General features: G+C 37.0%; 1 protein-coding gene across 12 annotated transcripts in view; it reads left to right on the top strand.

Annotated features, from left to right (window-relative positions):
• The window catches only part of KDM6A (lysine demethylase 6A), a 280479-nt gene that overhangs the window by 89461 nt on the left and 164096 nt on the right, over nt 1-26922 (top strand). For all 12 annotated transcript variants that reach the window (XM_049871256.1, XM_049871250.1, XM_049871251.1 and 9 more), the window contains exons 3-4: nt 3403-3511; nt 19120-19169. In XM_049871256.1, coding sequence (XP_049727213.1) covers nt 3403-3511; nt 19120-19169 — 159 coding nt within the window. The remainder of the gene's footprint in view (nt 1-3402; nt 3512-19119; nt 19170-26922) is intronic.

Genomic DNA, 26922 nt, shown 5'->3' with positions numbered 1-26922 from the left:
TAGCTAGGTACTTTCATCATAAAAAGACTTTAATACTTTAGCATTAAAAAAAATAGATGCACATGATCATGAGCTCTAAACCTTATCTGGCAAGATTGAATAATAGAGGATAATGTTACTAATCTGCGATAACTGATTTTTCAAATAATAAAAATTTAAAAAGCAGATACCAAGAACAAATCATATTGAACATTGTAGAAAATGGCACTCTAATGGGAAGAAATGCATCCAACCTCTCTACCTAGCTGGGAAGAACTTAGTTTACTCTTGTTGGTTTAACTGTTTATTTTCCTTCTTGATTTTTTTTTTTTAAATAGATGTAAGGATTATGGATATGTAAGCCACCAACTATAAACAATTATAGGATGTAACTGGTTTTTGTAGAGGGCATTATTCATTCCCAGTACAAGATATTCTATTATTTTTTATAGGCTTTCCATTTATAAACATAAGAAATTTTGCTTTCCTAATTTTTTTTAATATTTATTTTAGGAGTCTCTGGGTGCTGCAAATAAGCAGCTACTAACCAAAAGGTTGGTAGTTTGAACCCACCCAGAGGTGCCTTGGAAGAAAGGCCCAGAGATCTGGCAGTTATATGGTTTGAATATTCAGTTGTTTTTAAGCTTAAAACATTACCTAGATCTGCACTATTCAGCATGGTAACCATTAGCTACAGTGTCTGTTTAAATTCAAATAAAAATCAAAATGAAATAAAAATAAAAAATTCAGTTCTCCAGTTGCAGTAGCCATGTTTTTAAGTGCTCAATAGCCAGCCATGTGTCTAGTGGCTACTGTATTGAACAGTGCAGATTATAGAACATATTTATCATTAAAAAAGTGCTGTATTGGATGATGCCGATCTAAATACAGATGATTGATTTTCATTTAAGTTTCTGACTAAATTCATCCTAAAGGTATAATGAATCTTAGAAGAAAGCAAAAATGATTCTTTAATAATTTTTACAAGAAGAGAAGCAGTATAGGTTACTTGTGAAAAATCTAGGAAATGTAGATAAGTAAAATGAACAAAATGAAAAGCAGTTTCTGTATGGCCTGACTCATTTTGTAATTTTAACATTTTACATATTCTTTTTCTCTGCAACCGTATAAACCACATGCTCATCCTTTATGGGGACAATTTTTCCATGTGCACATTTAAAATAAAAGAAACAGAAGCAAGAATATAACCCTTTTCACTGGAAATAATCTTACTTTATAGAAGTTTACCTGAACTTCGTTCTAAATTTAAACAACTAGTATCTTCTCTCTATGTTTATCGTTAGCCTTTTGACTAAAAATAGTGTTGTAAAAATACTATTTTATTGTAGATTATTACATGAGTTGGGAGCGTTAGAAATTATTCCCAGTTATTTTCCTTTAAGTAAGTATTCTTTTAGAATTGTGTTAGTGTTTGTTTCTATCTCACATCAGAGTTTACTTAAAATAGTCTCATTATGAAATGGTAACATGTAATGTGCTTCGGAAACCTTATTTTGCCTTTTTGCTCATCTTCATCTCATTTGATATTTGGTTCTGTTAGCATCATCTTTGACTTGTGGGAAAATAATTAAGAATTTGTTAATCAAACCTGAGTGTATGGGTATGTGAATTTTAAATCTGCCCGTTCGGTTTTTTACATGGTGTTATGTTTCATAGCACTAAGAGTTATGCATAGTATTAATTTTAGGTGTGTTCCTTTGTGTATAAGAAATGGAAAATATTCTATAGAATCCTTTTTTTTTTAACCATGAAAACATATTTGCTTACAAATGAATTTTAATTGGCCATAATTATCAAAGAGGAGTAGGAACCAGAAGTTTCTTAATATCTTGCTAAGAGTTTAACAAAAAAAGACAGTAACTACTTTAATGAGTGCTTTATTTACAGTACAATTATTAACTTTAAAAAGTCACTCATTTTATTTAGTGTAAAATAAAAATTCATACTATAGAGCAATAATTTATGAAATTCTATATTATAAAGCACTATAATAAATTATATTTTTATGCTGTATCCATTTACCAGCTGAGACCTATATATGACTTAAATTCAAGAGGGTTTTGCAATTTCATGCCTCCAAATTATAGTAATTTTGACACTTCAGTATAGCATTAAAAAAAAAAAAGACTCTCTTAATTATAGGAAAACAGAATGATTAGTTTTCAGTGATTGTGATTTGGTACATACGCACATTTAGACAGCCAAGAGTAGAATAGGAACAGGATTTTAAGACTTTAAGGACAGTAGAGTCATTCCAGAATTATCTTGTTTAGGATGGGTTCTCTATACTTGCTGAGTATTTATGTATGTGCTTTGGTTATGTAAACTTTAGGATATTCATTTTGAAACTCTCTATCAAAGGCTCTATATGGTACAGAAGAAGAAACACATCAAGGGATTCTAAGTGGGACTCTATGCCACATGACACTTTGTTATCCCAACAAAAGTACCAGAAGTGGTGGTGAAAGGATTTTTTGATGATAATGGAAATTATTGTGGGTACCAAACCTGGGAGTGTTCCTGGGAGTACACCCAGAGATTTGAGAAATCATACACATTTCTTTCTTTAGTGACCCCAGGAAACATTATAACACAGCAACATTGTGGAATATTTAATGGAGAGGAAAAGTTCCCTAGCAGCTCCTGTAGCTAATGACACCTGGAATTTGTAGCCACACTCCAGAACTCTGTTCTTTCTATTCTAGTAAGGTCTTCATTTCCTCCAATTACAGTATCCTGGATTAAAACAAAAATTGATATCTTTATAATATTTTTTACTCTGGGGATGAAAAAGCAAGAATATAAGTGTTTATGTATATGTTGGATTTGGGGTAAGATTTGGAATCTGTTTGGAATAGGAGTTGGTATGTTTGAAGTATATTGTGAGAAGGGAGAAGACAATTGAAAGGTAGTTTATGGTAATTTGAAACTGCTGGTAGAGTTTCTGGCAAAAAGTAGCTGTTCATTGGAAATTGTAGCTATTATTATTACACTAGAGAGTCTATGAATTCTCACATAATTCAATAAAGGTCTTTCTGCCTGTGGGAAATCTGGATATTATTTGTATTTGAGAGCAGTATTGTTTATATCGGCAAGGACTACATTAATAATTTAGACTTGGAGTTTATGAATAAAGTTATCAAGGTGCTCTTACACCTTATTTGGCAAGTATTCTATTTTATAGATGGGAAAAGTACTTATTCCATAACTAGTGGCTCATTTAATAAATAGGTAGGGAAGTTGTTCCTTCTGAAGAATGCTGCATTTGAATATGTCTGAGGTAGAGGTGAAATAACATTGATTTCTTGGGCAGTTGAATGGAGGATATATGCATTCTCTCAGAACGGAAATGCAATTTAGGGTTTTGTCTTTTTCTTAAATGTTTGTATTTTTCATTTCTAGGCTGTTCGCTGCTACGAATCTCTAATCTTAAAAGCTGAAGGAAAAGTGGAGTCTGATTTCTTTTGTCAATTAGGTCACTTCAACCTCTTATTGGAAGATTATCCAAAAGGTAATTTTTTTCCTTCGTTAATTACTATTTGACTTATGTATGCATTTCAAGTAACTGTAATTGTACTGTATCTTTATTAGGGATGTTACCATTTTTGGAGCCCTGGTGGTGCAGTGATTAAGAGCTTGGATGCTAACCAAAAGGTCGGCAGTTCGAATCCACCAACCACTCCTTGGAAACCCTATGGGGGCGGTTCTGCTGTCCTGTAGGGTCCCTATGAATCAGAATTGACTCCATGGCAGTGGGTTTTTTTTTTTTTAATTCCCATTTTTACTTCTAGGAAATTGTAAGCTCACGAACATAGTAAACAATGAGAAAGAAAAGTGGAATAGTTGGTGTTAAAAAGAAAATTTCCACAAGATTAAATTTGTGTATGAGCTTATAAGCTTTATAATTCACGTATGGGGGTTGGGGGGGGCAGCACCCGGTCTAGAGTCAGACAAGAGCTCCAAAGAGTGGTACAAAACTGAAGGGTTTTTATGGGCACAAACACAGAGGAACAAGGAAGCTGGAGGGCATTTCTTATTTGGAATTGAGGGGAAATTTTGAATTAAGTTAAAATAAGCAGACAAGTGCTAATTGGTTAGCTTAGACTTCTGTTTCTGGGAGAGTCAATTGATTGACTTAGGTTTCAGCTCCTGGGAAGGTAGGGCATTTACAGGAAATAGAAGCGTGCTAGGTTTCAATCTGCAGAGGGCTCAGCAAAAGGGACTCTATCTTGGGCCTAGTATAATCAGGTTGACAATAGAAATGCGAAAATTTCATGTAACTCCATGTAAATCATCAGTAAATTGATCATTCAGTAAAACTGATAACCACCTACATGTGCAATGTTGGTTTTGTCCTGCCTTGTGAAATTCACTGCCCTTCAAAGGCTCTATCTACCCTAGTAAAAAGTAAGCCAGTTTGATTTATATGTGGCCATTTTGTCCACGTTGGCAGACACTTTGGAAAAGGCAACACAAACTCAGCATTTCTCTCTTTTATTCTTTATCCTGTGTGTAATACTTACTCATTTTAGCCAGAAAATATTTGAATGAAAATCTGACCTGTACCCGTGTTATTTATTATAAGGTAAATAATACAGAGAGATGACCACAGATGAATTTGAGCCTTGAATAAAACAATTTTTTATTCAAAAATTTTCCCTTTATGAAATAGGTGTGTTAAATAACTGAAGATAGTCCCCCAAGATGTGCTCTTATTCACAGTACCAAGATGCCAACCCCCAGACCATTACTCACTGATTTAGAAAATAATATTGGAATCATTATTCCCTGTCCTTGAGCATAGAGAATGTGACCCAACTGGAGCTGGGCTCACAAGGACACATCAACTGGGCCCGAGGTATAAAGACAACAGCTAGGATAATGTTGGTAAATATCTTTTAGGGAACCTTTCACGTAAGCTGATCAAACAGAACACAAAAGACTTTCCACTCTTACCTTTTCTATTAGCATTTAGTGAATAGAAAATTTGCTGAAACAATGAAGACCCTCCTGATTATCCTGAAACTTGTACCAATGATTGTTAATACAGTTCAAAATGTAGGATCACAATTTCTAGCCAATCTGTGAAAAGGTGAAGCTTTCAATGGTTTTGCCCATTTATAATGTTAATATGGAAACCCTGGTGGCATAGTGGTTAAGTGCTCTGGCTGTTAACCAAGAGGTCAGCAGTTCAAATCCACCAGGCGCTCCTTGGAAACTCTATGGGGCAGTTCTACTTTGTCCTGTAGGGTCGCTATGAGTCGGAATCGACTCGATGGCAGTAGGTTTGTATTTTTTGGTTTAATGTTAATATATGCTGATGACCCTGTAAAGTTCCTTGGACTTGGGCAGACTTGGCTCTAGCAGCATGCTTGTCTGATTTTCTATTCTTGCCTATTCTGTAATATTCCTTGGACTCGGGCAGACATGGCTGTGGCAGCATGCTTGTCCGTTTTTCCACTTTTGTCTTTTTGAATATATGCCGAATAAAACTTTCTTTTTGCTAATTTACTAAACTTTGTGATGTTTTTACCCTACAACATCACTTAGGAAGTTGAACCAAACCCAAACAAACCCACTCATAGTGACCCTGTAGGACAGAGTAGAACTGCCCCGTAGGGTTTCCAAGGAGTAGCTGGTGGATTCAAACTGCTGACCTTTTGGTTAGCAGCCAAGCCTTTGGCCACTGTGCCACCAGGCTTCAAAAGCAGCCCCAAACACTGCCCCCAATACCAAAGGAAAAATCAATAGCAAAGAAAAACTGTATTCTTGTAAGCAAGAGTGTTTTAACCTTTTGATGATAGTGAACATCTTGATGTGGAGTGCGTGGATGTGTTGTACTTGTCAACAAGTGTGCTTTTAGTGGGTAGAACAACTGGCAGATAGTTTGAGTGAAGGGTTGTTGGTGTGTTGTATTGATGTTTTATCATACCACTTTTGTAGTAGGTGAAGTGAACACTTTCTTAATGAAAAGGCAATTTTAGTTTGAGATAGGCACACTCTATGGGGTTTGCAGCTATGTTTATTTACCAACTCAACTCTTTTTTTTTTACAGCTGCATTACCTCAAACAGATTATATAACATCCCTGAACTTCGTCTTTAAATCTGTAAAGGGGTGGGGAGTGGGAATGATAATTCAGGGGTTTTGTAATTGCTATGTGAAACAGGTTAGTATTTAGAAAAAGGTCTTCAATTCAGCAGGATAATAGTTGCTAATAATGCTCACTTATTTATACTTTGTTAGATATTTTAACTTTTATTAAAACTGGTAACTTATTTAAAGAAAACCATCATACAAAAGAAATATGTAGAATTCTACACAGTCTGCTAATTTTTCAATGCTGCACCTCTTACTTGGGGCGCACACTAATTTGAAAGCACATAAAGACCCAGACTTGAAAGTTAAGTTCGCATATGGGGCTGTCTGTTCTTGCTGCTCAGTGGTCGTTAAACAATACATGTATATATTTTAAAACTATTTAAAAACTTTATTAGTCTATGAAATTTAGGTATATTTTCCATTTATATAAGGTTTGTCTGTGAAGGGGATGAAAAATCCAGGTACATTGTGTTTTTTTCTTTTTAGAGGGTGGGGTGTGAGTATTATTTTTTAAAATGCTCCTTGAGACTTTATTGGCCACATTCATTTTTTTTTAAAAAAATTCCTTTTGAATACTAATTATTGAATTCTTTCTGTCCATTCTCTTCACTGTCTTTCTGCAAGTCCAAAACTAGAACCATTTCCCTCAACTAGAACACACACACCCGGTCACCCTCTCTTCACCAATTTATGGAGATATTTTTTACCTCAAGTTGCTCCCCTCTTTGGACCCTGTACAAGATAAGAGAACTGCCAACCCCAGGCAAATAGGTGTTTATCCTTAGAGAACAGATTTTAAACCATAACTTTTGGGAATAAACATAAACTACACAGTGAACATATAACTCTGCGAGTAAACTGCTCAGGTATATGTATGTGAGGAACTTATTGACCCTGTTATTCTGAAGACATTTGCTCTGAGTCATCGTCGTTGTCTTTATATTACATTTTCTGAGCTTGGGGTTTCTCTGAGGTTAGTCACTTGGGAAAAATTGCTTCTACTTATACAGTAGAAAATAGCAGAACCAGTTTTTAGTACATTTTGGACTGTGGTTTTTCTGCCCTTATTTTTCTTCATACTGATCCCATCTCTCCCATTTACAGAAATTCCTAAAAAAAAAAAAATTCTGGTCTGCAGATGGCATACTTTGGTTATCATTACTGTTGAAGGTTTATTCATTAAAAACCACTTTTTCTGTCATTTTAAATGGATTTGAAGCAGAAGGAAAGAGGGCATTGTAAGACATTTTCCTAGCCTTTCTGGCTGATAACATGTATCAAGAATTAAACATTTTTGTTGCCTGATTTGACCGTTTTGCTTCCAGGAATTTATCCTGACACAGTAATTGGGAAGGGGATTCTGGGAAAACAGAGGCTCAGTGCACTTGACCTATTGTCATGGGTTGGACTCCTTGGGAAGCAGACTCTGACAGGCAGTTTAGCATACAGGATGTTTGGTAAGGAGTGCCTTTGGGAACACCTCTGGCCACTATGAGTCAGAATAGACTCCACAACAAGAAGTTTGATTTGGTTTGGTGAAAGGGAGAGGATGAAACCAGGGTTGAGCATAGGGAGAAGTTAAGCTGTGACAACAGCCTTGGCCAACTCCAAGGAGAGCTCTGGAGTTAGAATGGCCTGTCATAGTTGTCCTAAGTTGGGCCAAGATGTCCAGACCTTTATGTTCCATCCATTAAAAATTGGATGTGAACTAGCTTGGGAAGGAGGGCGACGTTGGGCAAGGTGGCTCTCTACAGTTGAGGTAGTCCCTGAAGAGTCTCAAAGCTGGAGGCTGTCTAAAGGCAGTATTCTCAACAGCAGGGGCAACAAGTCCTTCCTTGAAGTAGGGGCTCTTCACAGTGTCTACCATACCTCCTTTCAATTTCTAACTCCATAGCTAACCCATCAACCTCTAATGAACCAAATAGCTGATGGAGTTGGCAGTCTTCTTTCTGTGATTTCTCTTCTTCTGGTTGGTGGAGAACCCGAGGTGCAGTAGACAGAGAGCCCTGGGTTGAAGGACAAGCATATGTATTCATATAAATATACGTGATGGCTCTTGCGAGCAGTTTAATTGATAGAAAATCTTGACCTCTGTATATGTATGTGGTTAAATTATAGAAGGGAACCGAGTTAAGTTAAATAGAAAATCAAGTGGCAAATTACCTCAAAGTACACAACAGATTATAAATAGATAGAAGTTATGAGGGAAAGGGTAAAAAAAAATTGGGGAATAAGTAATAGTAATTCCAGAAGGGAAAAAAAAAGCAGTTGAAGGAGGTATAATAATTATTCCTAATATTAGGGTGAAAACCTTGAAACCTTTTTAAAAATAATTTCTTCACATTTTATGGTGAACTGGAAATTTGCTCAATTAAAAATTCCTTGAAATTCCAGCCAATGATAGTTTTTTTCCCCCCTCTTCCTTTCTTTTAGTAGTGATTGGTCATTTGTTGTATTGTTTGTCACTGTTGGGCAAAATAGGCTTTGGTTGTTTTAGTACCTGAGCAGTTACAAATAGCTAGGGCAAGTTATACGCCAAGAATTGTTAATCTGGGGAAACTTTGTCAAAACTTCATGAGCTTTCTTTCTCATTCTTCATTTCTGTCTTTCTTGGATTGAATGACAGTGTTCCATGCTGGGATATATATAAGGGCACCATGTGCATATTTTCCAATAATAGGTCTTGAGCTTGACTTCTCCAAAATATATAAAAAATTTTTTTCATTCTTTGAAAAAAGGGTATTGTTGTTACTGCTGGAACTAAAGGTTGTGATTCTTTTAAGAATCTGCTCTTTATAACATTTCTTTCAGATAGAGATTCATTAGGAAATAGTTTGTATTTTAGGTATATATATGTATACGCACACACGCTATGCAATGAAAATTTACTTTGTGTTGTACTGAAATAAAAAAAATCAGAATTATTGACAAACTGGTGATTATAGAATGAATTTTACATATCTCTCTGAAAGCTGATAAATTTTTGTATGTTTGCCTGATGTGGTTGATCATGTGTTTTCATTGCATCCACAGGTATGGCACTCTTATTTCTCTATATAACTAATATTTAAATGTATTTATTGTTTTTTGAAGTGTAATTAAAAAAAAAAATCACTAGTACCTCTACTCCCTCCATCACAATTTGGGAATCACTGATTACTAGTTCAATCTACTCATGGCATAGAATTAGAAAATGCAATTGAGAAGTACCCAGGAAGCAAAATAGTGACCGTAATCCATGTTGTCAGAAGCTCATGTCCATGCTTATTTTTTCTTATCATACCATTAGTTTATAGAATTGATAGTCAAGCAACAAGCAAAAGTTCTAGTAGATTCAAGAACTAGAGAGCTGGTGGCAGAACACATTGAAGGAACACAGAGAGGAACAAAACCTACTTAGAATCTTTTGTAGTAAACCAATTTTGAAATACTAAGAACCTTGAGGAGTATGTTATTTTAATAATGACAGAGAAGTAGTAAATCTGACATTTCAGGAGATGCATTAGTCTGACTTGAAGACTTCAGTGAAGATGCTGATATAGGAGTAAAAGGATTGTTTCTTTGCTTTTCCAACTTCCCATCTGCTGCTTTTCAAGCCTGTGGAGAGAGGGGGACACGGGAACAAATAGTCTGTTGTGGTGGATGCTGACAGAAAGGTCACAGCCTTGAAAACTATGGAGCAGCAGTTCTACTCTACACACATGCAGTTGCCATGAGTTGGAACGGACTCGAAGGCAACTAGCAACAACAACAAAAATAATATGTATTAATGTAACGTCTTAGGGGAGATGTGTTTCGGGTAGTCATAGACTTGAGAAAGGTGCTAGAGAGCTAGGTATATCAGTCTTTGATATATAATGAAACAGTAATAATATAAGCTCTCTGAGATATCATATATCCCAGGTTATAAAATTTTCAGTCCAGCCTCAGGAAAACAAAAACAAAACTAGTCAAATCTGTTGACCTAATAACCTTAGACAACCACAACCTATTTTAGCCTAAAGATAACAGTGCAACTAAAAGATTTGTCTTTTCCTTCCTTCCCTTCCTCTCCTCCCACCCATAGACTCACCCCCTTGCAGCTCACTTAACTGCCTGTAGTATCACACATTGAGCTAACTTTTAGGAACAAAAAGAGAAATATTGAGTTCTACCGGAGATTAGTTTATAGTCTGACACAGGAGTATAGATTTAATTTTAAACCTTTTTTTTAACTTTCATTCTTATTGCACCTAACACTGAAGAAGCGGTCTCTCTTCCTGGCAAGGTTACCATCTCTTACCTACATTGTTTCTTTTCATCCCTGTGCTGTTGGCATGAACTTGACATCAGGTATACCCTCTTCCTCTTGTTTTGACAATCTTAACTCAGCCATAATATTTCCAAACATTCTGAAGTCTCTCTCGCCTTCTAGACCTTTATCTTAACCCTGCCTACTCCTTTAGTCTATTTCTCTAGATCTTTACTTAATTTCAGACTAGGACTTGGAGCCACAGTCTCTTTAAGAAGTGGCGAGGCCAGGATTAGAATCCAGGTGTACCTAAAGCCATTTTCGCCCCAACCATGTCTTGCTGCCTCTCTAGGGCTCCCATTGATAATATCCCCTACTCTTAACACAAAAGCATGTTTGTTTTAACATTTACACATGCTGTTTAAAAAAAATACTAGAATATATACAACTAAAAAAGGTAAATAGTATGAAATATAGAGCTATGTGTTTGTTTTATTCGCATCTGCATTTCACTGCATGTAGCTTGGTACTTGACACTTGTATTAGTTGCCTAGGGCAGCTGTGACAAAAATACCACAAGTGGGTGACTTTAAAGAACAGAATTTTAGAGGCTAGAAGTCCAAGTTCAGGTCCTCGGCAGGGCTGTGCTGTCTCTGTTGGCTCTAGGGGATGGTTCTTCCTGGTGTCATGAAGCTTGTAGGCCTTTACATGGTGTAGATCTTCACATGGTATCTTTCCCCTGTATGTGTCTCTCTGTGTCTGTTTCCCTTTTTAATCAGAAGGGATTAGGTTTAGAGTCCTCTGGTATGACCCCATTAACATAACAAAAGAACAACCCTATTTCCATACAGGTTAACAATCACAGGTGCAGGGGTTACGACTTCAACATATCTTTTTGGGGGGGGAGGGGATACAGTTCAATCTATAAAAATGCTTAATACTTAAGAAATACTATGTGAATCCATTAATGATGGTCTTTTACCAACTAGAGGCAAATCTTTTTTTAATATACATCTTTAGATACTTTTCTGTCACTGTATTTTCAAAATTTAAAAGTTGAATTAAACTCTAACTTTCTTTAACTCGTTGTATATCATGTTACTCTTTCCATCTCAAAAGCACAATTTTATAATGTTACAATTTCCTGCATAGTATTCTAACATAAAAAAAGAAAAACTAAGTCCACTGCTGTCAAGTTGATTTTGACTCACAGTGGCACTATAGGACAGAGTAGAACTGCTTTGTAGGGTTTCCAAGGAGCAGCTGGTGGATTTGAACTGCCGACCTTTTGGTTAGCAACCAAATACTTAACCACCGTGCCACCAGGGTTCTGTTCTACCACATAGGTAGAACAATTCCTGTTAGACATGTAGACTGGTTTTTTTTTTTTTTTCTATTGACATTATCACTATGTTGTCTATCCTTGTAGCTAAATATTTGCACATACCCATGTTTATGTTCTTAGAAGTAATATCTTGTGATACTGGCCTCATGAGCAATATGTATATTTTAAAACTTTTGACAGATAGTGCTAAATTATCCTGTTAAAAGATCTTACCGGTTTATATTTTCATAGCAGTAAAATGAAACTGCCTATTTTCTTGAATTCTTGCCACTGTTGGATATTTCCATTATCATGATAGTGTGTTACTATTATTATGTAACTTTATCATTTTCATACATGAAAAATGGTGCAGCACGATTATGAAGTTAAAGGACAAATGCCTATGTGTAGCATCCTCTTCTAGCTGCGTAGCTTATTCTTTTTTCCTTGTTATTCTCCTTGTTTGATTCTGCTCCTCCTCCTATTTCTGTGAGATAAAGGGCAGAATAAAAGAATGTGTGAGAAAGAGTAAGAACCCTTAAGTTGTTGTAGTAGTTAAATTTAACTTGCCTGTCATTGTTTTCTTTTGCATTTTTTCCTTTTGTACTTTTTCAGACCCACCTCCTTTGTTAGTACATTGCTAGTTTTCTGTAATCCTTTTAATTCATCATAGTTTTCTTTTTTATCTAAAAAGACCAAAATAGCTTATTTCAAAACAAAATAATATTCAGAAAAGAATTATGAAAAAATAATGGGAAGTCTGTCCATAAATAAAATTGGCTCCAAGGGTTAAAAGGATCTAAGCATTAGAAATAAGAGGGTTAATCTTAAAATGTTTGGGAACACCATTCATGGTTAATTGGAAAAAGAAAACTGCAGTCTTGCCTAAAGTAACGTTAAAAGGATTTTCTAGTGGGATGAACAAGGACTTTTTGAGCAAGTAAAGAACCCAGGGATTACAAAGTCAAGATTATATGATTTAGGGTCTAAAGGAAGAACCCAGTTAGACATTTGCTACAGTCATTATGAAAAACAGGTTTAAAGCATTATAAGAATACCCAAACAGATGATTTCCTTCATTCTCTGTTAAAAAGTCTCTGGAAAGATATGGTTACAGTGGGATTAGGAATTTTTTTCATGGGTAGGTAACTGACTTAAATATTAGAAACAACGACAATAATCTGGATAAAAGGATTTCACTAGAGAGACTCTGGTGATGAGAACTTGTTTGTATAGCCTTTTGAGTTTCAATGATTATGTGGAATAGGAAACACAAAATATGTTAAGCTCTTTCTTAAGATGCCAAGCCTAATAGGAGTAGAGTATAATTCTTGAGAAACTGTGTAGATGAATGGAAAGATAACAGATAATCTTGGAAGAAAGGACTCAATTACAAATCTATGCCTGCAGTTTGGAGCATCTACTTTTGTGACTTTGAATTTGAGGGGTCATATTTATTTCTCAGTTCACCATATCATTCTATGGATGCCACATTTCTCCCAACTGGTAATCACACAGTTTCTCGTACTTTAGTTTCATTTACTGTGGAGGACTTCATATGATCTCTTTAAGGACTCTCCCAAGGTTCTAAAAGGCAATTTTAAAAAGCCATGTAATAAACCCACTCCTCACTTACAGACATGGTTAGGTCCCAAAGACCAGGTTGTTAACTCAAAAAACCACTGAGAATTATGGCCCCCCTCAAGTTGGCACATAACCATCACAGCCAGCATTGCTCTCGCCTCACGTCTTGGCGTTCGTTGCTGCCAGATGTACATTGTTAATTGCACAAAATAGTCAGGTAGTAGATTTTTTTATTGTTGTAAATGTGAAATGTTAGATAACAAAATAGTTGATGAGTGAGGAATAGGTGTATATATTATTAATCAGATTATTCAAAACATACCCTTCAAATTTGTTGACATTCCATAATATCATTAAAAGGGCAGTCCAGCCTCCACCAGACCAAGTCCAGCACGACTAGATGGTGCCCAGCTACCACCACCAACTGCTCTGACAAGTCATAGTAGAGGGTCCCAGACAGAACTGGAGAAAAATGTAGAACAAAATTCTAACTCACCGCCCCCGCCAAAAAAAAAAAAAAAGACTAACTGGTCTTACAGAGACTGGAGAAACCCCAGGAGTATGGCCCCGGACACCCTTTTTACTCCGTACTCAAGTCACTCCTGAGGCTCACCTTTCAGCCAAAGATTAGACAGGCGCATAAAACAAAAGGGGCACACCAGCCCAGGGGCAAGGACTAGAAGGTAGGAGGGGCAGGAAAGCTGGTAAAGGGGGACCCAAGACCAAGAAGGGGAGAGTGTTGATATGTCATGGGTTTGGCAACTAGTGTCACAAAACAATACGTGTATTAATTGTTTAATGAGAAACTAGTTTGCTCTGTAAACTTCCATCTAAAGCACAATAAAAAAAAAAAAATAAGGAAACAAATAAAACTGCAAAATGGATAGCCAAAAAATAAAAATAAAAGCTGTCAAAAGGGCAATCCAAGTTTGGTATGGTGACTGCACAAAATTATCAGGGACCTAGGTGTCTATCGATTAGGATGTTTTTAGGTATAACTCATGTCCTTTCATGTGAAAGCTGGACGACGAATAAAAAAGACTGAAGAATTGATGCCTTTGAATTGTGGCGTTGGCGAAGAATATTGAATATACCATGGACTGCCAAAAGAACGAACAAATCTGTCTTGGGAGAAGTACAATCAGAATGCTCCTTAGAAGCAAGGATGGCGAGACTATGTCTCACATACTTTGGACATGCTATCAGGAGGGTCCAGTCAATGAGCTCAGGTATAACAACGATCTTGAGGATGGCACAGGACCGGGCAGTGTTTAGTTCTGTTGTACATAGGGTTGCTATGAGTTGGAACTGACTCGATGGCACCTGACAACAGCAACATGTCCTGTGACTCTAGCTTAAACAGTAGGACTTATTACCTCACATAATTGGAATTTCATATGTGCGTTGTGCTCTAGGCATAGTTCCAGGTTTGGAAGGACCTAGGTACTTTCCCTCTGTTTCCTTGGCTATCTTCTATGGGCTTCATCCTAATAATGTTCCCCTTTTGGTGGCAGTTGGTGCTATACCACTGCTGGATGTTACAATTATTTTCATATCCAGTAAAAGAGGGAGAACTACTCCTTTGACTGCCGTGTATAAATTAGTAGGCCACTTGAGCTCATGTGCCCATTCCTGGACTGAAACGATCACTGGGAATGTCGTGAACTGATATCCTCTTAAATCAATGATCGTGGGGTGAAGGGGTGCGGGGAGGCTGGGATGGGCCTGGCCAGAAATGGATGTCGGAATGTCAGTCATGCTTTTCACTACACAAAGTGATGTTTGACCATCATGTTCCAGCTAGTTTGATTTACTTCATCCTACTTTCCATGGTTGGGATGAGTCAGAATCGACTCGACGGCACTGGGTTTACTTTCCATGGAAGAAGGTAGGTTTGCTTTTCGTTTTAGAAGATCATTCGTTAATGACCTTTATAAGCTAGCTACACTCATGTGTGATGAACTAGAAAGTGAAGAATGGCTTAACACCAGTCCTTTGCCACAAATGGAAAAATTACTCACAGTATAAATGTCCTAACGAGAGAATGGTTGGCATCGTCTTTACGCAAAACTGATGAACATCATGCAGATATAAAAGTTACTTGTTCAGATATGGGATTGATGTTTTTGTATAATGCTTCTCTAATTTGAACATATTCAAAAAGTTCTCTATATGGTATTCGTATATATCTTGGCTGTTTACCAAAAAACAATATGAAAACAGTACAAACGGAATTTTAGAAAATGCTCATTTTCATTTTTGGTTACTGTTCTTTTATTCCATGTTTGATATACAGTCAGGAGATGATGTTTTACTTAACACTTTGTTATAGAAGCAGCTTCGTCAGTGGTAAATGTGAACATGCAACATGTTCCAATGTTTTTTTTTTTTTTGCTGGTTTCCAGTCCTTAAAAAAATGCTTTTCCTCTTAAATTGAGCAATGTACCATTAAAAAAAAAAAAAAAACAAAAACCCAGCACCATCGAGTCGGAAATAAGATCTCGAGCTTAATGGGAGTAAAGTATAATTGTTGAGAAAATGTGTAATTGATGTATCATGTATAAGGAAAGTGTCTAAAAATATACGTATGGTTTAAGACCATTAAAATTGACACTCATCTAACTACTATGCCGTTTAAGAAATAGAATGGTACTGGTACTTCCACCTCACACCTCTGTTCTCTGCAATTTCATGTTCTTCCTTTCCTCCATAGGTGTAATCCATGCCTGGCTGTGATGCTCAGTATTCCCTTGCTTTTCTTTTTTTTTCTTCCCCCTCCTCCTCCCCTCCTTTTTCTCTTCTGTTTCTTCCACTCTCACCTTTCCCTTTCTCCTTTTTAAAAACCACTGATGATGAATGTGTCCCTCAAAAAGATATTGTTTCATTCTGAAAATCTGAGCAGCAAACACGCATACATCTATGGAAGGAAAGGGCCATATTGCCACTGTTCGAGAGGAGGCTCTCAGGAGAAGTTAAACCAAACAGATTCTGGGTCATAGTCTGACTTCTGATTCCATAAGAGTTCACAAGAGCCCCTTTTGGGGAAGTCAGTGGGCTAGGTCATGTGTGAATCCTGGCAAACGTAATACACAGCAGTAGTTAGGGAATTTGATAGGACTGTAAAATATGGGGCAGTTACTAGAAAATCTGTCAAGAATATGACCAGAGAGAGTGGGCAATTCAGAAGTAGATCAAAGCAGACCACTTCTGTGGGATGATATATGAGGGCCCTCATGTCATCTAGTTTGTAGGAATGTGAAAGGGAAGAGTGGAACTTCGTCAGCACATGGTCAAGAAAAGCCAAGCCAAGATAAGAATCTGTGCCAGACTTATATGCATATACTGTTCTCCAGTTAAGAAGGGGGTACTAGGGCAGTGGGATATTGGGTATTGATAGGCCTCAACAGACTTGGGTCTGGGGCACAATTGCCACCCTGAGAGCTCCCTTTTTTCTCGTCTTAGGTATTCCCATGGTCTCTCTTCTTCTCTGTTGGATTTCCTTATTCCTATATAAACCACATCTTCTTTTTTGGTGTATACTCTCATTTTAGGAAAGTATGTTCTTCAGCACCTTCTTGGGGAAGGATACCTGGGAGATGAATATATTTTGAGACTTTGCATATTTGAAAATACCTTTGTTCTACCTTTGTAACTGTTGCTAGTTCGACTGAACGTATTCTAGGTTGAAAATAATTTTCCTTCAGAATTTTGGAAGCATTGTTTCATTGCGTTATTTCTAGAATTACTCATCTGTTGTGGGTCCTTTCAAACTAGTAACTCATATCCTTCTCATCTGAGAATTTTTCCAGAATTATTTCTTGAACTTTTTCCTTACTTTTGTTCTTACGTTCTTTTTGGATCTCCATTACTGCTATATTAGACCTCCAGGATAGGGTCTCTAATTGTATCCTATTTTCTGTTTCTGTCTTTTCGTTTATTTCTTAAGGGATTTCTTCAATTTCTTATTCTAGCCCTTTTATTGAATTATTCATTTCTCTATTATATTTTGTTCTCTGAATTTTATTTTACTTTGGAGCATCATGTTTGTTTTTTCCTTTTCTTTATGTAGGCAACATTTCCCCTTATTTAAGACTAAGAATAGTAACCATTTCTTGAAGAATTTTTTCTCCCTGTGTAGTCCCCTCTCAACCCCTATTTTAAGTTGCTTTTCTTCTTTTTGTGTTGGTTTCTATCTCCTTGGCTAGGAGCTTTCTTTAGGTCTCCGGTAATTTTTAGCTGTCTGTTCATATTTAAGATAGGAGGAACTGAGAACTGATTGATTTGAAGCATGTGAAGGGAGCTCTTTTAAGTTGATCTGCATGGTATTTTTTTTGAGAATCTTTGTGTCTGTATCTAGTAGGGATGTGTTTGTGTGTGTATGGCAGTGGTATCAGTGAGTGAGTGAAGGAATTTAGTGAGCTAACTGCTTTTCAAGTAGTTGTTACCTTAGTACTCTTATTTTAGCCCCTGTATGTTGAACCAGGAATAAAAAAAAAAAAACATTATTTTATTATATTGAACCGGAAATTAAAAAAGTTCTTCTCCAACTAATCATCAGGAAAATATGGTTCCCCTGTGTTTTCGTCTAGGAGTTTTATGGATTTGTTTTTATATTTAATTCTTTAATCTATTTTTTGAATTGTGTTACTACATGATGTGAGTTAGAAATTTCACTTTTTTGCTTTCATATAAGTACTTGAGTGCTGGTTATTATGTTAATTTCCTGTTAATTGGAAATGCCACCTGTATTCCTGCATACACCAGGGTCTCATTTTGGGCTTTCAGTTTTGTTCTGTTTCTATTTCAATTGTTGTAAATTTTGATAATTTCAGAATATGATAGAACAAGTTTTTTCTCCATTATTTTTTGTTAATTTTTCTCTTTTGTCTGCGTTAAATTTATGAAAGCATTTCAAGTAATGTTTGCAATTTGCTTCTATTGTACAAATGTCTGAAGTTCATAAAATTGTCTCAAGTCCTAAAACCTCCCCAGCATATTAGAATGTGTCCAAACTGCTGCCACTTTGCTGTTCTGCTCTTGTTCCCATTTACTGCCTTTGTCTTTAGGATGGTGCTTAGTCCCAGCTGTACTTTTAGGATCACCTAGGAGGTCCTTTAAACATATAAGTGGTTAGCCCATACCCTAAGAGATTCTGATGTAATTGATCTGGATTGGGGTTTGCTCATCAGTTTTTTTAAAAAAGCATTTCTCCACCATTCTAAAATGTGCATATATAGCTTTTAATTACTCCTTTATTCCCACCTCACCTGAATTTTTAGGTTCACAGGAACTATTTTAATGGTTTCCAGATCCTTATGCCTTGAGATGGATTTAGGGGTATGGGATAGATACACTTTATCTTGGCAATGAATTGGATGTAGCCTAAGAGTAAGGTAATGGTGAGTTGGGTTTTTTTTTGTTGTTGGTGGTGGTGGTGCTGGTGCTGGTGGTATGAAAGGAAGTATCATAAAAGAAATAGTTCCTTCTTTGAGATAGGTGAGTTCTTAGTTATTCTAGGAAGTGAGGTCCCCTGTAGAAAAAAACAGTACATCATATTCTGCAGTAAAAAAAAAAAAAAACAGAGAAAAAACTTAATTCTTCATCAGTTTTGGTCTCTGAGGAAGGTTAAATTGATTGATGGGGTAGCCTAGATTTTATATCTGCTCAAGTACAGGACTTAGATTTGACCATGGTTTTATATCACTGAACTTTTATATATTTGACACTATGGTTGACTCTTAGAAGGGAGGCCCCAGATTTTTTAATTGTTTGGTTTTTGGGGAGGTAGGTATGGTGGGAAGTTTGTTATATGTTACTTAAAACTTACTTATTATGAAGTGTTACATTATTGTGACTCATCATTATTTTTTCTCTTTCAGCATTATCTGCATACCAGAGGTACTACAGTTTACAATCTGACTACTGGAAGGTTAGTCCACATTTGCATGCCTATTTGTTTTTTGGTCGGTTTATAGCTGGTTATACTCAAAATGAATTACACCCAGTCCTCACTTACTGACATGGTTAAGTTCCAAAGACCAGGTTGTTATGTGAAAATCAACATTTTGCAAAAATGGAGAAGAACCACATCAGATCACAAAATGGAGGATGAGTACATCATTACATAACGGCCAAGTTAATCATAACATAGCTGTCAAATTATATTATTACATAACTTCCAAACCACTGAAAATCATGGCCCAGTCAAGTTGACACATAACCTTAATCATCTCAGCCAGCCTTACTCTGACCTCACACTTTGCAGTTCATTACTGCCATATATACATTGTTAATGTACAAAATAGAGATTTTTTACTATTGTCGTAAATACAAAATGTTGAATAATGAGAGAGTCGGGAAAAGCTTGGAAAAGGGAAAATGAATGTCATTTTGCTTGTGCTATCTTATATGAACCACCGTGTATTCGATTAAAAGAATTAGATTGCTTCTGATACTTTCTCTTGGCCACAAGTGATTCTAAACTGTGATAACTTAAAAGCAAGGAAAACCAACTAAACAACAAAGTGATTCCTTGGTTTTCTTAAGTTGGAACCGGGAGGTAAAAGATGTATGGTGGTCAGACTGAAGTGTATCGGGCCAAAAGAGAAGGTGTAATGGGAACGTTATGATGAAATCTTTCCTGGTACAGCCTATCTGTAATTAGAGCTTTGAGGAGAGCTGAAAACCATTTTATAAGCGATATACCTAAATGAAGAACTGTGTGTAGCAGTGAATCATCCGCTTTCTTTCCCAGCTTAGTTTCAGCAGTGCATAAAGTTATCCGGGAAGGTTAATCTTTCCATCATATTTACTTTTCAGTATAAGTATATTGACCAGAATGTTTTCTTTATCTGAATTGCTATTTCAGATTTTTTGTGGATTTTTTTTTTCATATTGCTACTTTATCTTTCTTCTTGATTTGTAGGAGTTTAAAAAATACGTCTCGATAATTTTTTTCAATGTATTGAAAATATCTTCCCAAGTCAGTAGCTTATCTTTTTTTTTAAAGCTTTATTGAGGTATAATATATGCATTTTTAAGTATGCAGTTAAATGCTTTTTAGTAAAATTTGAGGGTTGTGCAACCATTACCACAGTTTTATCTTAGAACATTACCCCAAAAGAAACCTTGTGTCCACCCCCAGCCCCTGACAACTACTAATCTACTTCCTTTCTCTATAGATTTACCTTTTCTGGGTATTTCATATAAATGGAGTCATATATTCATGCATTTTATGTTTATGACTGGCTTCTTTCACACACACACATATCTATTTAATTTTTATTGTGCTTTAAGTGAAAGTTTATGAATCAAATCAGTCTCTCCTACAAAAACTTATATACACCTCAGTGTATGCTCCTAGTTGCTCTCTCCCTAATGAGACAGCACACTCCTCTCTATCCTGTATTTCCGTGTCCATTCAGCCAGCTTCTGTCCCCCTCGGCCTTCACATCTCCCCTCCAGACAGGAGCTGCCCACATACTCTCATTTGTTTATTTGATCCAAGAAGCTCACTCCTCACCAGTATCATTTTCTGCCTTACAGTCCAATCCAATCCCTGTCTGAAGAGTTGGCTTTGGGAATGGTTCCTGTCTTGGGCTAACAGAAGGTCTGGGGACCATGACTTCCGGGGTCCTTCTAGTCTTAGTCAGACCATTAACTCTGGTCTTTTTACAAGAATTTGAGGTCTGCATCCCACTGCTCTCCTGCTCCTTCAGGGATTCTCTTTTGTGTTCCCTGTCATGGCAGTCATTGGTTGTAGCTGGGCGCCATCTAGTTCTTCTAGTCTCAGGCTGATGTAGTCTCTCATTTATGTGGCCCTTTGTGTCTCTTGGGCTTATAATTACCTTGTGTCTTTGTGTTCTTCATTCTCCTTTGCTCCAGGTGGGTTGAGACCAATTGATGCATCTTAGAAGGCCGTTTGCTAGTGTTTAAGACCCCAGATGCCACTCTCCAAAATGGGATGCAGAATGTTTTCTTAATAGATATTATTATGCAAATTGACCTAGATGTTCCCTAAAACCGTGGTCCCCAAACGCCCACCTCTGCTATGCTGGCCTTTGAAGCGTTCAGTTTATTCAGGAAACTCCGTTGCTTTTGGCGTAGTCCAGTTGTGCTGAGCTCTCCCGTATTGTGCGTTGTCTTTCCCTTCACCGAAAATAGTTCTCGTTTACTAATTAGTGAAAACCCCTCTCTCTTCCTCCCTCCCCACTCTTGTAAACATCAAAGAATATTTTCTATTCTGTTTAAACTCTCTCTCAAGATCTTATAATAGTGGTTTTATACAATATTTGTCCTTTTGCAACTGACTGATTCCAATGAGCATAATGCCTTCCAGATTCCTCCATGTCATGAAATGTTCCACGGATTCATCATTGTTCTTTGTCGGTGTGTAGTATTCCATTGTGTAAATACACAATAATTTATCCATTCATCTGTCGATGGGCACCTTGGTTGCTTCAATCTTTTTGCTGTAGTAAACAGTGCTGTAATGAACAAGGGTGTGCATATATCTGTTCATGTAAAGTCTCTTATTCCTCTAAGATGTATTCCAAGGAGTGGAATTGCTGGATTGTATGGTAGTTCTATTTCTAGCTCTTTAAGGAAGTGCCAAATCGATTTCCAAAGTGGTTGTACCATTTTACATTCCCACCAGCAGTGTATAAGTGTTTGTCTCTCCAACATTTATTATTTTGTTTTTTTTTTTTGGGGGGGGAGTAATGCCAGCCTTGTTGGAGTGAGATGGAATCTCATTATACTTTTGATTTGCATTTCTGTAATGTCTGGAAACGCTGGTGGCATAGCACAGTTAAGTGCTACAGCTGCAAACCAAAAGAGCAGCAGTTCAGATCCGCCAGGCGCTCCTTGGAAACTCTACGGGGCAGTTCTACCCTGTCCTATAGGGTCACTATGAGTCGGAATTGACTCGATGGCAGTGGGCTTGGTTTTTTTTTTTTTTTAAATAATTTTTATTGTGCTTTAAGTGAAAGTTTACAAATCAAGTCAGTCTGTCACATGTAAGCTTATATACACCTTACTCCATACTCCCACTTACTCTCTCCCTAATGAGTCAGCCCTTCCAGTCTCTTCTTTCGTGACCGTTTTGCCAGTTTCTAGCCCTCTCTACCCTCCCATCTCCCCTCCAGACAGGAGATGCCAACACAGTCTGAAGTGTCCACCTGATACAAGTAGCTCACTCTTCACCAGCATCTCTCTCCAACCCATTGTCCAGTCCCTTCCATGTCTGATGAGTAGTCTTCTGGAATGGTTCCTGTCCTGGGCCAACAGAAGGTTTGGGAACCATGACCGCCGAGTTTTTTCCAGTCTCAGACCATTAAGTCTGGTCTTTTTATGAGAATTTGTGGTCTGCATCCCACTGTTCTCCTGCTCCCTCAGGGTTTCTCTGTTGTGCTCCCTGTCAGGGCAGTCATCGGTTGTGGCTGGGCACCATCTAGTTCTTCTGGTCTCAGGATGATGTAAGTCTCTAGTTCATGTGGTTATTTCTGTCTCTTGGGCTCGTAGTTATCGTGTGACCTTGGTGTTCTTCATTCTCCTTTGCTCCAGGTGGGTTGAGACCAATTGATGCATCCTAGATGGCCGCTTGTTAGTGTTTAAGACCCCAGACGCCACACTTCAAAGTGGGATGCAGAATGTTTTCATAATAGAGTTTATTTTGCCAATTGACTTAGAAGTGCCCTTAAGCCATAGTCCCCAAACCCCCACCCTTGCTCCGCTGCCCTTCAAAGCATTCCATTTATCCTGGAAACTTCTTTGCTCTTGGTCCAGTCCAGTTGAGCTGACCTTCCCTGTATTGAGTCCTTCCATTCACCTAAAGTAGTTCTTATCTATTAACTAATCAGTAAGTAACCCTCTCCCACCTTCCCTCCCTCCCCGCCTCGTAACCACAAAAGAATGTGTTCTTCTCAGTTTATACTATTTCTCAAGATCTTATAATAGTGGTCTTATACAATATTTGTTCTTTTGCTTCTGACTAATTTCACTCAGCGTAATGCCTTCCGGGTTCCTCCATGTTATGAAATGTTTCACAGATTCGTCACTGTTCTTTTTCGATGCGTAGCATTCCATTGTGTGAATATACCACAATTTATTTAACCCTTCATCCGTTGATGGACACCTTGGTTGCTTCCATGTTTTTGCTATTGTAAACAGTGCTGCAATAAACATGGGTGTGCATGTATCTGTTCGTGTGAAGCTCTTATTTCTCTAGGGTATATTCCGAGGAGTGGGATTTCTGGGTTGTATGGTAGTTCTATTTCTAACTTTTTAAGAAAACGCCAGATAGATTTCCAAAGTGGTTGTACCATTTGACATTCCCACCAGCACTGTATAAGAGTACCAGTCTCTCTGCAGCCTCTCGAACATTTATTATTTTGTGTTTTTTGGATTAATGCCAGCCTTGTTGGAGTGAGATGGAATCTCATCGTAGTTTTAATTTGCATTTCTCTAATGGCTAATGATCGAGAGCATTTTCTCATGTGTCTGTTAGCCCCCTGAATATCTTCTTTAGTGAAGTGTGTGTTTATAACCTTTGTCCACTTTTTGATTGGGTTGTTTGTCTTTTTGTGGTTGAGTTTTAACAGAATCATATAGATTTTAAAGACAGGCGCTGGTCGGAGATGTCATAGGTGAAATTTTTTTCCCAGTCTGTGGGTGGTCTTTTTACTCTTTTGGTGAAGTCTTTAGATGAGCATAGGTGTTTGATTTTTAGGAGCTCCCAGTTATCTGGTTTCTCTTCGTCATTTTTAGTAATGTTTTGTATTCTGTTTATGCCTTGTATTAGGGCTCCTAACGTTGTCCTTATTTTTTCTCCCATGATCTTTATCGTTTTAGTCTTTATGTTTAGGTCTTTAATCCACTTGGAGTTAGTTTTTGTGCGTGGTATGAGGTATGGGTCTTGTTTCATTGTTTTGCAAATGGATATCCAGTTATGCCAGCACCATTTGTTAAAAAGACTGTCTTTTCCCCAATTAACTGACACTGGGCCTTGTCAAATATCAGCTGCTCATATGTGGATGGATTTATGTCTGGATTCTCAATTCTGTTCCATTGGCCCATGTGCCTGTCGTTGTACCAGTACCAGGCTGTTTTGATTGCTGTGGCAGTGTAATATGTTCTAAGACGAGGTAGTGTGAGGCTTCCCACTTTGTTCTTCTTTTTCAGTAATGCTTTACTTATCCGGGGCCTCTTTCCCTTCCACGTGAAGGTGGTGAATTGTTTCTCCATCCCATTAAAAAATGTCACTGGTATATGGATCGGGATTGCATCGTGTCTATAGATCACTTTGGGCAGGATAGACATTTTTACAATGTTGAGTCTTCCTGTCCACGAGCAAGGTATGTTTTTCCACTTATGTAGGTCTGTTTTGGTTTCTTGCAGTAGCATCTTACACTTTTCTTTGTATAGGTCTTTTACATCTTTGGTAGGATTTATTCCTAAGTATTTTATCTTCTTAGGGGCTATTGTAAATGGTATTGATTTGATGATTTCCTCTTTGATGTTCTTTTTATTGGTGTAGAGGAATCCAACTGATTTGTGTATGTTTATCTTGTATCCTGATACTCTGCTAAACTGTTCTATTAGTTGCAGTAGTTTTCTTGAGAATTCTTTAGGTTTTTCTGTGTATAAGATCATGACATCTGCAAACAGGTACTTTTACTACTACTTTACAAACTGGATGCCCTTTATTTATCTAGCCTAATAGCTCTGGCTAGGACCTCCAGCACAGTGTTGAATAAGAGCAGTGATAAAGGGCATACTTGTCTGGTTCCTGTTCTCAAGGGGAATGCTTTCAGGCTCTCTCCATTTAGGATGATGTTGGCTGTTGGCTTTGTTTAAACACCCTTCATAATGTTTAGGAATTTTCCCTCTCTTTCTATTTTGCCGAGAGTTTTTATAATGAATGGGTGTTGGACTTTGTCAAATGCCTTTTCTGCATCAATTGATAAGATCGTGTGGTTCTTGTCTTTTGTTTTATTTATGTGATGGATTACATTGATTTTCTAATGTTGAACCATCCCTGTATACCTGGTATGAGTCCCAGTTCGTCCTGGTGAATTATTTCTTTGATATGTTGTTGAATTCTATTGGCTAGAATTTTGTTGAGGATTTTTGCGTCTAAGTTCATGAGGGATATTGGTCTGTAATTTCCTTTTTTTTTTTGTGGAGTCTTTACCTGGTTTTGGTATCAGGGATAAGCTGGCTTTGTAGAATGAGTTTGGGAGTATTCCATCCTTTTCTATGCTCTGAAGTACCTTTAGTAGTAGTAGTGTTAACTCTTCTCTGAAAGTTTGTTTGAATTCTCCAGTGAAGCCCTCAGGGCCGGGGCTGTTCTTTGTTGGGAGTTTTTAAATTAGTTTTTCAATGTGTTCTTTTGTTTATGGGTTTATTTAGTTGTTCTGCCTCTGTCTGTGTTAGTTTAGTAGGTAGTATGTTTCTTGAAATTTGTCTATTTCCTCTAGATTTTCAATTTTGTTAGAGTACTACTTTTCATGGTACCCCGTTATGATTTTTTTAGTTTCAGCTGGGTCTGTTGTGATATCATTTGGAGTATTTGCTTCATCTCCTCTTTTTCTTTTGTCAGTCTGGCCAATGGTTTATCGATTTTGTTAATCTTTTCACAGAACCAGCTTTTGGTCTTGTTCTCTTTTCAGTTGTTTTTCTGTTTCATTTAGTTTTGCTCTAGTTTTTGTTATTTGTTTTCTTCTGGTTCTTGAAGATTTCTTTTGTTGCTGTCTTTGTATTTGTTCAAGATGTAGGGATAATTCTTTGATTTTGGCCCTTTCTTATTTCTGTATGTGTGCATTTATGGATATAAATTGACCTCTGAGCAGTGCTTTAGCTCTGTCCCAAAGGTTCTGTTAGGGAGTGTTGTCATTGGATTCTATGAATTTCTTTATTCTGTCCTTAATTTGTTCTATTATCCAGTCGTTTTTGAGCAAAGTGTTGTTCAGTTTCTGTTTTTTGATTTCTTCTCTGAATTTTCTGTTACTGACTTAGGTTTATGGCTCTATGGTAAGAGAAGATGCTTTGTAATATTTTGACGTTTTGGACTCTGTTAAGGCTTGGTTTGTGGCCTAATATATGGTCTATTCCAGAGAATGTTCTATGTGCATTGGAAAAGAAAGTGTACTTGGATGCTGTTGGCTGGAGTGTTCTGTATATATCTGTGAGGTCAAGTTGGTTAATTGTGGCATTTAGCTTTTCCATGTCTTTATCGAGCTTCTTTCTGGATGTTCTGTCCTTCATTGAAAATGGTGTGTTGAAGTCTCTTACTGTTATTGTGGAGCTGTCTATCTCACTTTTTAGTGCTGTTAGAATTTGTTTTAGGTATCTTGAAGCCCTGTCATTGGGTGCATAAATATTTAATATGGGTATATCCTCCTGGTATATTGTCCCTTTCATCATTATATAGTGTCCTTCCTTATCTTTTGTGGTGTATTTAAGTTTGAAGTCTGTTTTGTCAGAAATTAGTATTTCCACTCCTGCTCTTTTTTGATTGTTGTTTCTGTGATTTATTTTTTTTCATCTTTTTGAGGTTTAATTTGTGTCTTTAAGGTGTGTCTCTTGTAGGCAGCAGATAGACAGATTGTGTTTTTTTATCCATTCTGTAACTGTCTGTCTCTTTATTGGTGCATTTAGTCTGTTTACATTGAGCATGATTA

Source organism: Elephas maximus, chromosome X (assembly GCF_024166365.1).
Source record: "Elephas maximus indicus isolate mEleMax1 chromosome X, mEleMax1 primary haplotype, whole genome shotgun sequence".
Taxonomy (NCBI): domain Eukaryota; kingdom Metazoa; phylum Chordata; class Mammalia; order Proboscidea; family Elephantidae; genus Elephas; species Elephas maximus.
This window is presented reverse-complemented; position numbering and strand designations above follow the sequence as displayed.